Source organism: Callithrix jacchus, chromosome X (assembly GCF_049354715.1).
Source record: "Callithrix jacchus isolate 240 chromosome X, calJac240_pri, whole genome shotgun sequence".
Lineage (NCBI taxonomy): Eukaryota > Metazoa > Chordata > Mammalia > Primates > Cebidae > Callithrix > Callithrix jacchus.
The window spans coordinates 13,977,825-13,993,511 of record NC_133524.1 but is presented as its reverse complement, the minus strand read 5'-3'; the positions used below and the strand labels follow the sequence as shown (position 1 = coordinate 13,993,511).

At 40.2% G+C, this 15,687-nt stretch overlaps 1 protein-coding gene across 11 annotated transcripts in view; it reads right to left on the bottom strand.

Moving 5' to 3' along the window:
• Positions 1-15,687, bottom strand: part of OFD1 (OFD1 centriole and centriolar satellite protein) — a 36,669-nt gene continuing 20,982 nt past the window's right edge. For 4 of the 11 annotated variants that reach the window (XM_054250986.2, XM_054250988.2, XM_054250987.2 and 1 more), the window contains 13 exons: positions 13,968-14,059; positions 12,424-12,613; positions 11,417-11,547; positions 10,740-10,851; positions 8,449-9,057; positions 7,956-8,079; positions 6,723-6,823; positions 6,098-6,193; positions 5,290-5,400; positions 1,917-2,071; positions 1,022-1,174; positions 453-520; positions 1-156 (listed from right to left, as the gene is read on the bottom strand). In XM_054250986.2, the coding sequence (XP_054106961.2) occupies positions 114-156; positions 453-520; positions 1,022-1,174; positions 1,917-2,071; positions 5,290-5,400; positions 6,098-6,193; positions 6,723-6,823; positions 7,956-8,079; positions 8,449-9,057; positions 10,740-10,851; positions 11,417-11,547; positions 12,424-12,613; positions 13,968-14,059 (1,985 nt within the window). In that variant the 3' untranslated portion in view covers positions 1-113. Of the gene's footprint in view, positions 157-452; positions 521-1,021; positions 1,175-1,909; positions 2,072-5,289; positions 5,401-6,097; positions 6,194-6,722; positions 6,824-7,955; positions 8,080-8,448; positions 9,058-10,739; positions 10,852-11,416; positions 11,548-12,423; positions 12,614-13,967; positions 14,060-15,687 lie in introns of all 11 variants that reach the window. The other 7 variants (XM_035287866.3, XM_078364263.1, XM_078364261.1 and 4 more) reach the window with 3 other exon arrangements.

Sequence of the window (15,687 nt, the reverse complement as noted above, 5' to 3'; positions counted from 1 at the left end):
TGGATTACACACATTTTTATTGCGAGTTTTGTCTGATGATAAACATTTACAAAGGAGTAAATGTTATGTAACTTCTCATGGTATGTAAGTTAGAAGCTGGGCAGCAAACAGAGTTACCAAGAGTCATCTGGTTCTTCAGGAGAAAAGCCTGTTAAACTAAATCAGGGAAAGAGAAAAATTTAAGTATAAAAATTTAAAAAATTCGTGTCAAGTTTATTTGGTATCTTCATAATGTTCTCACTTCCTTCCCTGGGGGGTTTCTGCCCTAGCTTACAATTTATATCAGGATCAATTTCACAAGTTAAAAAACGCAATTGTTTTTATAGTTACTAATTTTGACTGATTCAATAACTTCTTTACAGGCAGTCTCAAACATTTAACCATTTCTCTTGGCTGACAAAATGAGCAATTAACAGTTTGTGTATGAAACAGTGTGTGGGGAAACCAGATACCTTTCGACTTTGTCACTAGATTGCAGCGTGTCCACTGGGGAGCCTTCTTGGACCATCTTTTGTGAGCTCTGATTACATGGGGGTGGGAGGGGGAAGAATTTTGAAATTAGATATGCATTAATTTTATGAAATACTTATAAGAACCATTTTTGAAATATATAAAAGTCTAAAAAAGAGGTGACTTTTAAACATGAAATTTAAGCAAGCACATCAAAATAAACTATAGGGTATGCATTTAACACCCATAGTACTTCAGACTTATATAAAATATTAATGTCAGTACTCATGCATCTGCTATATGATAGATCTTTCTTGTTCTTAAAATAATGAGCCACCCCAACCTTTACAAATGAAAATCTCTGAAATCTTTTACCTTAAGCAAAAAAGCTATGAATTCTCATCAAAGGAGTAATATATTTAAAAGACTCGTTACATTTGAACTTTGGATTTTCTATGCTTTTCACATTTTTGTCTTCAACGGGGAAGACAGATTCCTGTCTCAAGAAGTTAAATCATGGAAGGCCTGGGTGTCCCCTACCCACAGATTGCCCTGCCCATGGCATTGGCACCTTATCTGCCAACTCCTGGTCTTTCTCCTGTTGGATGATTTTCATGTATTTCTCTAGAGGATTTTCACTGTGAGCAGATTTGTCTTTCATTTCTTGATTACTCATTTCTAATTCATTTTCCATTTCAATCTTCACTGATTTGTCAGGCATCCTCTATAAAACGGGCACCAAAACAAAATACATAGATACATTTGTAAAACTTTTAAGTGTTTTAAAAATGCACTAATATAATCCCGATCTCAGTACAGCCTGTGTGCCAGAGAACTAGGTAATTGCTATCATCAAAGGAAGACAAATATGTCATTTGAATGAATGGATTAATCTGCAAGTGTCCTAGGCGTTAGATCTGAATTAACCAGGAGTCCAAGGCCATTCCTATGTTAGAGTAATTGAAGCAAGACTTAGCAGTGTGTTAAGTGACAGAGTAATCCATCTGCTAGGACCAGAATCGGGACACAGAAGGCAAGAAGAAATCTAAAGGAAGGAGGGAGGCAGTGTGTGCCCCTGGAAGCAACTGTAGACTGGCAGCCACCTCTTCCCTTGGGTTCTTCTAGTCCCAGCTAGCTGACATGGACAGCCTCTTTAAACCCTGTTTTCAAAGCAAAGTTCTGCAGCAAACCACAGTCTACCTTTTTTACAGGCTTATTTTAAGGATCAGATGAGAATGTATAAAAATTACCTTCAAAAACGATTCTTTACTACAAAACTCCTAAGCTGCATGTTGGATGCAGCCTTTCTCACTGCTTGTAAGACAAGGAGAGGAGAGGGCACCTTTTAAGGCACCTACCTCTCCTCTGACTTTGGACACAAATTGACTCCCCTCCCTGAGCTCAATGTACTTAAGAAAGGTGTAAAATGGAGCAACCAGTATAGAGAATCGAGTCATACTTATTACCCTTTCCTGATCCAGTTTTTCCAGTTCTCTTCGTTCCCTTTCTAAAATTTCTTGTAGGTTACTCTGGCTTCTTTCTTCCCTCTGCCTTCGTTCTTTCACTTGCTGTTCCCGTATTTTCTCTTCTTCCTTTTCATCAATTTGTTTTTGATCTATACCTAATAGGACAGAAAATAAAGAGTAGCTTCCAGTATCAGATTGTTTAAATGAATGCAAGACCAGTCTGCAGGAGTCCTTGCCAAGACCCACGGAGACTCTGCTTGACTTTTAGTTGACTCCTTGACCTGCTTCAAGTTACTGTTTCATTTTCACTGACTTCAAGCCCCCAACTCCTTGAAGTGCACCCTACTTCACTTGACTGAGGCGAATACAAGTCACCCCCACCATGACCAACTCCAACTGTCCTTCCTTCATGTCACATGTTCTCATCCTCTTCCAGATCTCCTCCCTTCTTTCCAAGGCAAACCCTGCATTTCTGCCTCTGCCTTTGATTATAATCCCTCCCCTATCTTTAGGACCCTGACTGAGCCATTAATCCGTTTCTGTACACAGTTTTAGAACTCTTACTCCCATAGAGCTGCTCACGTCTGTCCTACCCCAACAAAACAGAAGAGAAATCTTCCCACTGCCCTCCCCCGGCCATTCCAGCCATCTCACTGTTCATTCCCCACTTCCTCCAAACTGATGGCAGCGCTTCCTGGGGTTTTAGTGATCACTTGTATATGGATCCCTTCCATATCTTTTCCTCTACTCCTGGTCTCTCTCCCTAGCCTCTCTCCGTATTTCGGATAGTTCCCTGCCATCCGCATGTGGAAACCCCAGCACTAGCTTCCTCCCAGGCATGATCATCCCAGTCCTTTGATCATGCTCTTTCTACCCTCCATCCACTCAGCCACCAGCACTCGCAGGTTCACATACCCTGTTCTGTGGCTGCAATGGGCCCTTCTCGCCATCTCCCTGGGCTACTGAAACAGCCCAGTCAAGGCTCTCCCTGCAGCCAGTCTCTGCCTTCCAACAACCTGTGGCCGTCTTCACCAGGCATTTCCTCAGGGGAAGATGTGGATCTAGAGTCCAATGCCATGGTAGTTGGGCTCTGACAATATGCCTTTTTCTTCCCAGATAGATTTCCTACATCACTATCAACTTTGTACTAGAACTATTTCATCTGTACCAACCCACTCACTGGGGCCTGGCCATAGCTGTATCTTCCTTGCTCGGCATTTGCCTTCACTGTCTCCTCAGCCTGTAGCACTCTCTTCCTCTCACAAAGCCTAAAATGCTATTCAAGACCCGACTGAAATGCCACCTCCTCCTTATTCCTGAAGTGACAAGTAACCACTCCAACATCTTACTTGCATGATGTTTTGTACCTGCTTTGTCAAAAACTACAAGCACTAGTTTCTTTCACTTCTATTCCTTCCAGGCAAGGCCCCTATTTTAATTACTTCTCTGTTCCCTCTGCATCTTGGCACAGGTCCCCACATCTCAAAGGTTTAATTAGACCCCAATCCCAGAGACAATTATGCTGACCTTTCTCTTCTGGCTCTGACCCATAACTTACATTTTTTTTGAAACCCAAGCAATGCTAATAAGCAGAAAAACTCATAGGTTTAGCAGAGGACCTGAACCTTTTTGCTGTGTCTTGTTCTAAAGTCATCAGCAGGAACTGAGTTTTACTAATAGGAGAGAAGCAACAGTTTTTTCTCCCCCCCGCCCCCCACCATCTCTTCTGAATCCTTCTCATGAAATTAAAATACCAGAGGAGACAGTTGATCACTTCCACAGGCATAAATGCAACTTCCTCCTTCCTAGAAGAAAAAATGGTTACTCCTAAAAAAGATCGCTTTCTTATATGGAATAGTAATCTCAAAATAGGAATGCTGCTTAAGCACCAATTAAAAAATAAAGAGGAAGAGTGACCTGCTTCTCTGCTCTGGTGTATATTTTGTAGCTGCAGGGTGGTATACAGAAACCTCTTTGGACATAAAGGGAAAGAAAGGAAGCATGTCCAATGGGCACTTCCTAGACACCAAATTTCTGCCTTTCTGAATTCCTTTTATGCCCAGATGAAGAGGTGAAATGATGAATATAACGATTTCTCAATAACCAAAATGTCACTCACCATGCTGCTTAATAATTTTTAAAGGCAGTAGTATTAAAATCTAAATTCCATCTCAGAGGCAGAACACCTAGTTACTCAGTTAATTTCCCTTACCCTATCACATTATTTGTATTTCCTCACTCAGGTCTGTGCCAAACAGCTGCCTGTAGACATTCCCTCCCGTGGCTGCGGCCCCTGCCCAGCTGCTGCAGCCCCTCCCTGCTGCAGTCGTGAGTGAAGGTCTGCTGACCATCTGCCTCCCTCACTAGAAATCCAGGAAGGCGAGGGCTTCGGCTATATGCTCAGCCCCGAGCAAAGTGCCTAGCAGAGATAAGGCTCTAAATCAAGTCTCACTGAGTGCTTTCTAAAGCAGATTTACTATGAAATCAGCAAAATCAACCCTCTCAAAATCTCTTGCCTCTTTCAGTAATTCCACACATTCCTGAGTACCATGACTAAAACCAAGAGGTTTTGGATATGTTTGGGTATGATATTTTTGCAGTGTTTGGGAGGGACTAAGAGGTGGCTTTACTTGAGAAAATTCCTTTCAGATTTGAGGATTAAACACTGGTCCAAGAAGAAAAGGACCTGGCTGTTGGCTGAGCCCTGGAACAAATCACAAAGCTCTGATATCTCTCTTCCCATCTCCCTCCACCCTCAGTGAGGGAAGAGGGTAATCTGGAGGAAAAGAGGAGAGAGAAAGTGAGCCAGACAAGAGGAATCTGATGGCCAGTTTTCCTCTAGTGCTAAGCTAACTCAGCATCACAGCTTTTCCAAAGATTGAAATACAAAGTTTTTCTGTCCTAATTTCTTAAGACACAAAGGAAACAAGTAGATAAAAAGAAATAATGTCTAAATGTTACAATTACATTAAAGATATATGATGGGAGTTAACTCTTATTTCAATTTTTCACCGTGATTTCCCAAGATGATAAGGCTCCCACAGAATAGCTTTTGCAGAAGAGTCTTGGGGAAAAGTCCAACTACTATGCCAGACACTGAAGAATTAATGGAAACACTTTGTAAGCAACTGGCCTGGGGAGGCTAAATGAGAAGACTTTCCTTGCAATGCGTCCTTTCCTCAGCACTGTCTCTACATGTTCACATGGGAATTCAGAAATGTCATTAACAATATAATAACACTATAACCCCCAACCCAAGATTTTCACTAATTTACACCTAAAAGAAGACCTCAGTGATACATGAAATAATTCACAGAGCACATGGACTGGTATTTAGTATGCGACCCTGCTGTTAGTTAAAAAAAGAACTTACTTGGGTGCTGATATGAGAGGGGCTCAGCAGCTGCATCAGTGCCCACAGGAGGCATATCCCCCGCAGGAGAGAGCCCATCCATTTCAAACTGCCTTGGCACGTCCCCTGCATCTTCATGAGGAAAAAACAATTGTCCCATGAGTCCTTAATAATAACAGCAAGACAAAGGAGGGCAGTGCAGTGTGGGGCAACTGACTGGAGCACAGGAATTGCAGCCAAAGTATCTGTGTGCGCCCTTTCCTAACGGGATTCTATGACATTCCCGACATAACTACTTGCCACAGTACTTGCTTGTAAGTGTTCTTGTACTTGCAAGAATTAACTTTGTTGACAAAATTGGACTCGTTACCCAACAGGAAAATTAACCCAGTGACAGTGAAGAATTCAATTGGCTTGCTGATAATCATTTGAATTCTACTGAAATATCAATGATTTAACACAAAGACTTTAACAAATATTCACAAAATTTACTAAGCCCTCTAATTTAACTGTTCAAAATATGATATTTTCAGATTTGAAGATGACGTTTACAAGGCTAACCAATAGGTTATATACAAACATAAAGATTTTTCAAGCTGGAAAGAACCTTAGAGATGATAGGCTCTACATGCTCATTTTACACTTACAAAGTGGCGACAAAGTAAGAGAGTCTAAGGCAGGGCCATAGCCAGGACACCACTTTCTGGACTCTTAATATTCTTTTATCTCCATTCTTTCACTAAAAATGAGGTTTTCTATATCTTAGGCAATCAACAGAATCAGTAAATTTAAAAAATAACATTCTTAAGCTGGGTGCGGTAGCTCATACCTGTAATTCCAGCTCTTTGGGAGGCCAAGGCAGGCGGATCACTTGAGGTCAAGAGCTCCAGACCAGCCTGGCCAATATGGTGAAACTCCGTCTCCACTAAAAATAAAAAAAAAATTTTAAAACCCAGCCAGATATGGTGGCGTGCGCCTGTGGTCCCAGCTACTCGGGAGGCTGAGGCAGAAAAATCGCTTGGACCCAGGAGGTGGAGGGAGGTTACAATGAGCTGAGACTGAGCCACTGTACTCTAGCCTGGGTAACAGAGCAAGACTCCATCTCAAAAAATAAAAACAACCATTCTTGTATTACATAAAAAGGAAAAAATAAAGAAAAATCACTTATTTAAAACCTGATAATTTAAAAAATCTGACAAGTTAAAAATTCATTTATAAGCTTAGCTCAAACTCTGAAATTATTAGTCATACTGAAATGTTAAAAAAGCAGACAAGCCGATGCAAATCTTCATGACAGAAAAATGAAGTGATACATCTGTACTTGTGATTGTATCACAAAATAAAAATGTCCCAATTTGTAAATGCTTTTCTTTTTAAACCAATGGAGGGTTTCACCAAAACTAAGCTTTCTAGATTTTCAACTTATATAAACTGGTACTTATTTTTGAACTTACATTCAAAAGATGATTCAGAGTCCTCATTATCTTTAAAAGCTAGCTTGTCCACATCTGAAAATTCGCTTTTGTTTTGAAGTTCAGTTTGTCTCTGATAAAGACTAGAATGGAAGGATAAAACTCGTGAATGTGCAGTTTTAATAACAGAAAACCCAAGAGCACAAGGTGACAAAAAGCCTTTTGTGACTCTAGAATATGCCCGACAAAATTCCTTTCCTCTCTGTGTTGTAAAGAATAGCTCCACCTCACCGCCACCACTAAGCATTGTTCTCAGCAATTAACACCTGTTTACTCAGTTACTCCTTGTAACTATTTCATGCTGTGAAGTAGGTACTACAGTTGTTAACAAAAAATGTTATACTCTGAATGCTATTCCTAGTTTAGTTTTTTACTAACCATAAAACATTTCTGAAAAAAATTCTGCACACTATCAGCCTGAACCAGCTGAAGATGCAATACCACAATCTTGAGTGAGCAAAGTGCCCTAACTCAGCCTACGCGTGTGTCTTACTCTTCCTTTTGGCTTATCCAGGAAAAAAAAAAAAAAAAAAGCTTTAGGACCATGAGAGAAGCACATGTAGCAGAGAACTACATTAACATGCAGAGCCCAGAACTAAGGAATCAGTTCTCTCTGCTGTGGGGCCCAGGTATGGGTAGGAGTCTGCTCTGCTCATGACTCAAATCACAGCCTGCTGACCCAGTGGCCTAGTTTCTAAAAACATCCACTCCTTCCTGTTTCAACAATCATACTCCAGACCCCCCACCTTATTGGAATTTATTTCAATGACATGCAAGTCAGAACCTTATCTTTTTATACCTCAATGCCAAAATATTTTTAAATGACTGTTTAATGATGTGTAAAATTGTTCCAACTTTAGAAATAACCTCCATTTGTTTGCTCTCAGATTTTATACATTTTTTTTATCTTAATAAACCAAATCTATTCACAGAACTAGGAAGATGCTTATTAATACCAGATTGTATGGTCTCTATATCAACTTTAGCAAATAAGCATTATCTACTTATTTACTAAAAGCAATCCTTTTCCCTCCAGGTAATTTAGATGAGTCTCAAAGATGACACATCATTTTGCAATCTCATTGCAAATTCTATACTGCCATATGATCTGTAACAATTATCTAAAAAAAAAAAAATCCCAGTAAAACAAGTGAAGGCTGACAGAGCAAGTAACATGATTCAGCTGAAGCTAATCAATCAGAACGTTGTATTTACCCTGCTTTCTGCTCTGGAGGGCTGAAGGGAGCGATGGAGAGGCTGTGCCTAGACTCAGTGGGTGATGGCAGGGTCATTCTGTCAGGACAAGGACTCGGGGAAGCAACGTGTGATCTGCCCAGACCTAAGGGGCAGAAAGAACCAAGACAAGAACATTACCAACTGCACGGAAAAGATACTAATGTGGTTCCTAAAGAGCTCTATTAGTGTGAAAATAAATTGTTATCCTCACAAATAGCCAATCATGATGCACAAGATCCACAAAACTAATGATTCAAGCACCTAAATTAAATTGCAATGGCAATAATAAAATGTATGAAACCAACCGGCAGCAAAGGAAAAGCAACCATCACTCCCTAAACAGCTCTGTGTGCCAAGCAAACACTAGACTTTGCCACTCTGTCCCGCTGACCCTCACAGCAACCCTGTGTCATGGGCGGGGTGGCTACGCAACTCCAGAGCACCCTGCAACCCCTTTGTGTGGGTGGCTTACCTTCCCGATACATTTCACTTTCAAGGCTTCTTTTTGCTCTTGGAAGAGGTGTGGAGGAGAGGCGTCTGGAGGAAGTGCCCCTGCATAGCCTCGAGGCTGCACTGCCTGTCAGTGCTTCCAAGATGTCATTCCTTTCTTCTTTAAATGTGCCTACTTGAGGCTGCTCAGAGACAACTCTGTCCTCTGCAAAAATATGTCTTTCCGCAGAACTGAAAGTAGTATTTCTGAAGGGTTCCAGCAAATGCAGAGATGGTAGGCTCTTTGCTGGTAGTGGGCTTTTGGCCGAGTTTTTAATGACTCTCCGATGGTAACTTCTGAAAGCCTTTTCCAAGCCTTCGGCCTCTTGTTGAAGCTCTTTGACCCTTGCCTTAGCATTGGCTACAAACTCAAGCTCAGAATCTGGGGAACTACCCTCCACCCCTGCATCTGGATAATTTGTGATCCCTGATGCAACCATACCTGCTAGAACGTTTTCCTGTTTAAAAGGATTGTTCAAGAAATCCCCACTTAGTTCACCAATGCAAGGCACCATGTTGCCATTTATTAATCCACTGACAGAACGATCGATCACAGACTGCTTTGGATTGCAGTAGACTTCATTCTCTAGGGCTGCAGAGTACAAAAAGCCAATTTCAAAAGTGAGTAGACAAGGCAGAGAAAAAAATTAATATACTTGAGTATTATTTTTTGAAAAATGGAAGAGAGCAATAAGGACAAACTTGCACATTAAATGGTTTCTGAAGCCATGGTAATGATAACCACTAACATTTACTGAGAGCTTATTATACCAGCTATAGCTTCATGTCTTTTGTAACATGATATAATTTCAGAATCCATTATGTACAATTTTGAAATCCACAGGCTCTGAGAACTGAAAATTTATTCATAATTTGGTGGCAAAGCCTAACCAGACTTGAACTCATTTGGCTGAAAAGTTTGACCTGAACTGATGTAAACCCATTTATACTCTTTATTTATCCCAGGATGAATATTCACACAGATGACTGTAAAAGAATTAACGTGTTTTACTACAGGATGCTGTTCAGAACTCCCAGGGCTATTGTGAAATCCATAGCACATGGACCGAGTTTCATATAAGGGAGTGAAGACCTGCATTCACAAAAACACTGTGGTCAAGGAACTCTCACTGCTCCCATTTTCCAGATGGGGGACTAAAGCTTACTGAGGCTGGGTTACATGGCTAGCAGGTCCAAGAGGTACTGGGCTTTCCTAATGCAAAACCAGTGCATGTGCCCCACTCTCCTGCAATGCATTTCTATGATGCTACAAGAGAGAAGCTTGCCTTCAGCAATGCATGCATGCAAAAGGGTTCTATCCTCATTCAACTATTTTTTGTTGATAGGAGACTGTTATGATTTCAGCTGTAAGAAGTTTTGCTAAACAGAATTGAAAGAAAATGAGGAACAGAAAAAAGTAGAAATGAGTAGAGATAAAAATAAAACAAGTGCTGGTAGAAGAGAGCAAGGAGCTGATGAGGAAAGAGTGCAGGAAGGAATGAGGAAGGCTCAGACGGAGCCAAACTGCTAACACATGCACTTTCTCTGAGCTTGAAAGCAACTGAAGAATAAAGTATCTAAACTTCAGTATCTTTCTTACAAAGTAGGAAGGGGCAGAGATGCATCCACAGTGAAGACACAATAATAAAATGATACCAATAACCATCCTGAGTGTCTTTTATGTCCTAGGCACTCGATTGAAACCCATCTCATTTCATCTCTTTCATCATGGCTCAGCAGGTATTATTATCCCCATTACAAATGAGGAGATTGAGGCCCAAGGAAGTTAAAGTAGCATACCCAAGGTCAAACAACTTCAACACTTCAAAACTGGGATCTAAAACAAGAGCAGTTCTCTGATTCTGAGGGCAATGTTTTTTTGCTAAACCACCCAGCTTCTCCTGTATGTTTATATATCTATCAAGGAATCTGTAAAACTACTGAATTGGTGGTAACATTGTGGTAACAAATAAAAAAGGAAATCCTAGGATGAATGTAGGGACTTCTATGTCACCACCATACCTTTCCTATTTCGGGCATGAGGCTCTCCCAAGTCATGAGAAACCTACGATGAAGCAAGTCACTTTTGCTGATGATCCAGATGGTATTATCAAAATGGATAGGGAGTTTTACTTCTAAGATGACACATATTTCTATGGGTTTTCCCCTAACACATTAATTACTCAATATTCAATAAATTATGATCATTACATTTTCACAGACATCAGAAGCTATATACACACAAAAGCATTTATGGGTTAAAATGTCTCTAACCTGTCTGGGTTTGCTTCAATTGCAATTTTAAATCAGCAACCTGAGTAGTTAACCTCTTTATGGAAACTTTGTAACCTAGTATCTGGGTCCTCAGCTGTGTAGAATGCTTGATCTGAAAAGATTCAGAATAGGAAAAGAGATCTGTAAAACAAATCACAGTTTGCTTCAAAAGGAAAAGTTCTCTTAACATGCTTGTCCTCTTTTTGTTCTGCCAATTCCAAGAAGCTTTATGACAGGAAACAACAGGGTCCCTATTAAAAACACACACACACACACACACACACACACACACACACACACAACACGCAAGTTTTTCACCATCTTTTTCAGTTATATCTAAGAACTCTAGGGCATGCAGGCAAAAATCAGAAGACACAGTGAATGTTTGTAATACTTCCCAGGGTGAGAATTTAGAGATAACAATGGGTACCTTCAGGCACTCAAAGAATGTTATGTTTAGGTGAGTTTGCTTTCTCCATTTTATTACTATTACAAATATCGAATCATATTATCACTGCAGAATTTTCTCAGATGAGAAAGGATACCTTTAATATATTTGGGGGAGTAATGTTTGATGTAACAGTAAATCTGATTTCCACTGGTGTGACTTGTGCCAAGTTTACATACCTCTGAAGTGTACTGGTATCATACGGGAACTGAAGAAGACCAATACTCACTTCCTCTTGCAGCTGTTTGTGCAGAGCTTGCCTACGGCTTTCGAACTCCTCATGCTCAACTGCTATAGCCTTTTCTGCTTTCCACAGTTCTTTCTGAAAGACTGCAAATTCAGGAGCTGGCTGAGCTAGGCCTAAGAAGGTTAAAAAAAAACCCTAATCATTATCAACCCTTAGTTTTCTTATTTCACTTAACAAAAACAGTTAAAGAAAGGGGTTTTAAAGTGTTACTTTGCTGTGTACTCACGCAATTAATTTGATATTAATTCTATTAAATGAGCTCAGAGCAATCCTGACTCTCAAATTTCACAACAAAAGAATTTAGTGCATGTTAATGCAAACTTTTTACCCTTGGAGTCCTACTCCAAGTAAAAGAACTCTTTCAAATCCTCAAATTAACCAGAAAGCCGGTTTCTCTCCTCTACCATGCATAGAAGTAACTCTCTATCTGGTCTACCTGTTGATGACAGCAGGATCCAATAGGATCTGGGCATCTGAAAGCAGCAGTTGGGATCCAGGCAAAAAGCAGATGGCACCCACAATCAAGGTCATCTAAGAACCCTTTAATAATGGTTGACTTATTCCGGATATACACAAAGGATGGTGGAGTTCCCTGGGCTAGTACAGGGCCACACTGTTAGCACTGTTTAGGCCTGGAGGATCAGGGGAGGGAGAAATTCTCAGCACTGGAGAGAGGGAGGTGGTGCAGAGCACTGAGAAGAGGTCATCACAGGCATTATAACCTCACTTGGCAGTAAAGTGCAGAGGCCAGCCTAGGGCCACTGTATGTAGAGAGGCTGGTGTCCCCACTGGTCAAACCCAATCAGCAGTCAGAGGGCAAGGTAAGCCCTGATACCACCTAGAGGCAAGTTTGCAGTTTAATCCAAGAATCTTAATATTATAAATCTTCCCAAATTTTTAAGCCCCCCGCTCATACAAGTACAAAGCACAGTGTTGTAATACTGACCTAATACTAATTACTAGAACATGGAAATCAGAAAAAAACATACGGTTTAGGAGACGCAAGTTTTCATTTCTACTCTCTTCCAGTTGTTGTTTAAGCAATTTATTTTGTGCCAGAAGCTCCAGTTTCTCTTCTTTTAGTAGTGAATAATCACTCATCTCTTTAACCTTTTCACTTAGCATATGGTTTTGCTTTGTTATTGCCAAAAACTGGGCTTTGACAGACTCTAACTCAAGCTAAAATTAAAAAAGGACAATTAACATTTCAATAATGACTTTACGGTACTGCAAAAGTAAAACGGCCAGGCTCCTTTAAGCATGGTGTCACAATTTAATTAAGGTCACTGGACAGAAGTCTGATTCTCTGCATTAAGATTCTAACTCTAATAATAAAAATCATCTTGTGTCCTAGAGTTGGGGCAGAAGTTTTATAGGCCCCATCCCATAAAGCAAGTCCTTCTAAGATTATTATCCCATTTTCCAGAGGCAACCAATAACCCAACAACTATCACAAATCATAGCAATATATATTTTTAAAATATGAAAAGGTAAGATAAAAATGGCTGGGCATGGTGGCTCATGCCTGTAATCCCAGCACTCTGGGAGGCTGAGACAAGAGCTTGAGCTCAGGAGTTCGAGACCAGCCTGGACAACATGGTGAAACCCCATCTCTACTAAAAATACAAAAATTTTCCGGGTGCGGTGACACATGGCTGTAATCCCTGCTACTTGGGAGGCTGAGACACGAGAATCACTTGAACCTGGGAGGTGAAGGTTGGTTGCAGTGAGCCGAGATCACACCACTGCACTCCAGCCTGGGTGAAAGAACAAGACTCTGTCTCAAAAAAGAAAAGAAAAAAAGATTCTGTGACATGTTGTGAAGTGCTTCCCTTTTCTTAGTAGAATATATCTCATATCTGAGTATGAGAGCCTACAAAGTTCTCACATAAGTCAAAGTTACAAAAACAAGTTGTATATACAAAATATGTTGTAAGTACCTAAAGCTCCAGCTTCACCCTTCAGACAGCAAGCACATGAATAGACAGAAAAGTAAAGCAGCACTTGCATGTAAAAAATGCACCTCATTTTGTTTGCATCTGTAAGATAACGATGTAATGACAAGAATTTTTACCTGCTGCCGATGGAAGGAGAGAACAGTCTGAGGTAGAAACTAATAGTAATGGCCACCTGCTGTGAACTAGGCACAAAGTTAGCTCACTGAATTCCCTCAACAACCTTATAATGCAGAAAACATCCTAGTTTACAGCTCAGGAACCTGTGGTCACAGAACTTCCCCAGTGACACACAAGCAGTTAGAGACAGATAGGATTTGACCAGGACTCTAGGACCCAAAGCTCTATCTACACTTTCCTATGTAACATAGATTGAAATTAAGAACTATCAAATTAACTTCAGTTATTACCTTCTTAGCCATATAAATGGCAGTCCAAACATCTCAAGGGGAAGACTTAGGATAAATTACATATTTTACATATTTCATATATATTGACTATATATTTAACCAATATATGACTAAAATTTCATATATTGGTTAAAATCTATTTCAAAAAACAATATGCTTAATAATTACCTCAAGTTCTTTCATACGATTTACAGACTGACTGAGTTCCTCCTTTTTTGAATTAATAGCTATGAGCTCCTCTTGCAAATGAGCAGCTTTTTCTGAAAGAAAGAGTCCACCAATTAAACACCATAATGTTTTCCTAGTGAGTACAAAAGCCATTTAATATTTACGGCCAGTATGTCAGACCTAATGACCACTATTTCACAATCCAAATAGCAGATGTAAAGGGTCAAAACTTTCATGGGCAAGTAAGAAATAAACCCTGTTACCCAACAGGTTTGTGTGAAGCTATAACTGTCACGTATGTGGTGAAATTCCAGTTGCTACACGTGCTAACCAGAGTTATGCCATCTGCTCAGAGCATAGGCCCTAATACCTAAAGCTCTTCACTTCCTTGAAGAGAAAGATCTCTGTTACTATATTGTAGTTACTATTTTGTAGTTTTCATTTCATCTAACACAAGTTTATGTAGATATATCATCAAAACATAATTTGTTACATACATAATGGTACTAATCCATAAAAGTAATATTAGTGGCTGGGCGCGGTGGCTCATGCCTGTAATCCCAGCACTTTGGGAGGCCGAGGTAGGTGGATCAAGAGGTCAAGAGATCAAGACCATCCTGGTCAACATGGTGAAACCCCATCTCTACTAAAAATACAAAAAATTAGCTGGGCATGGTGGCACGTGCCTGTAATCCCAGCTACTCGGGAGGCTGAGGCAGGAGAATTGCCTGAACACAGGAGGTGGAGGTTGCGGTGAGCCGAGATCACGCCATTGCACTCCAGCCTGGGTAACAGGAGCAAAAAAGTGTCTCAAAAAAAAAGAAGCACTAGTCTCCACAAGATAGTAGTAAAAAGGAGCTGGGCACGGTGGCTCACACCCGTAATCCCAGCACTTTGGGAGGCCAAGGCAGGAGGATCTCCTAAGGTCAGGAGTTCAACACTGGCCTGGCCAACATGGTGAAACTCTGTCTCTACTAAAAATACAAAAATTAGTTGCGCATGGTGGTGTGCACCTGTAGTCCCAGCTAGTTGTGAGGCTAGCTCACTTGAACCCAGGAGGCGGAGGAACCCAGGAGGTGGAGGTTGCAGTGAGCTGAGATTGCGTCACTGTACTCCAGCCTGGGAGAAAGAGCAAGATTCTGTCTTAAAAAAAAAAAAAAAAAAGACAGTAGAGCCACACATCGGGTATCTGGTCAGCATCAAGTACCCAGCCCTGGTTTACTCCCAAGAATCTATTTGAAATTTCCACCAAAACTTCAATTTCTTGTTACAGCAATTTCCTAGAAATACGCTGAAATATAAAAAATCTGAAGATTGAAAAATTTTCAACTTCCATAGTCTCAGGCCAATGTATGTAAGAGTTCAGAAGGTATACATCATGTAAAAATATTATAAAACATAAACATATATTAGAAGCAAAAGAATTAAGAAACTAGGTCACAGGGGACAGAGAAGTTAAAATTTTCCATAAGTGAAAAATAAAGTATCTCATAGTTAGGAGTAATATGTACTTGATGGCAATGAGCTACATTCCTGACAACTGCAGATTTATCAAAATATGTGAAATAAAGTTGGATAAAATATCCATGATAAATCACTGGCCTTCATGAATAAACAAAATATTAAAAACGAAGGTTTCGCAAAAGGCAGTGAGGACAATGATTTTTTTTTAATTTATAAAATTAAAATTACAAAAAAACGTGTAATTTTGTAGGAACAA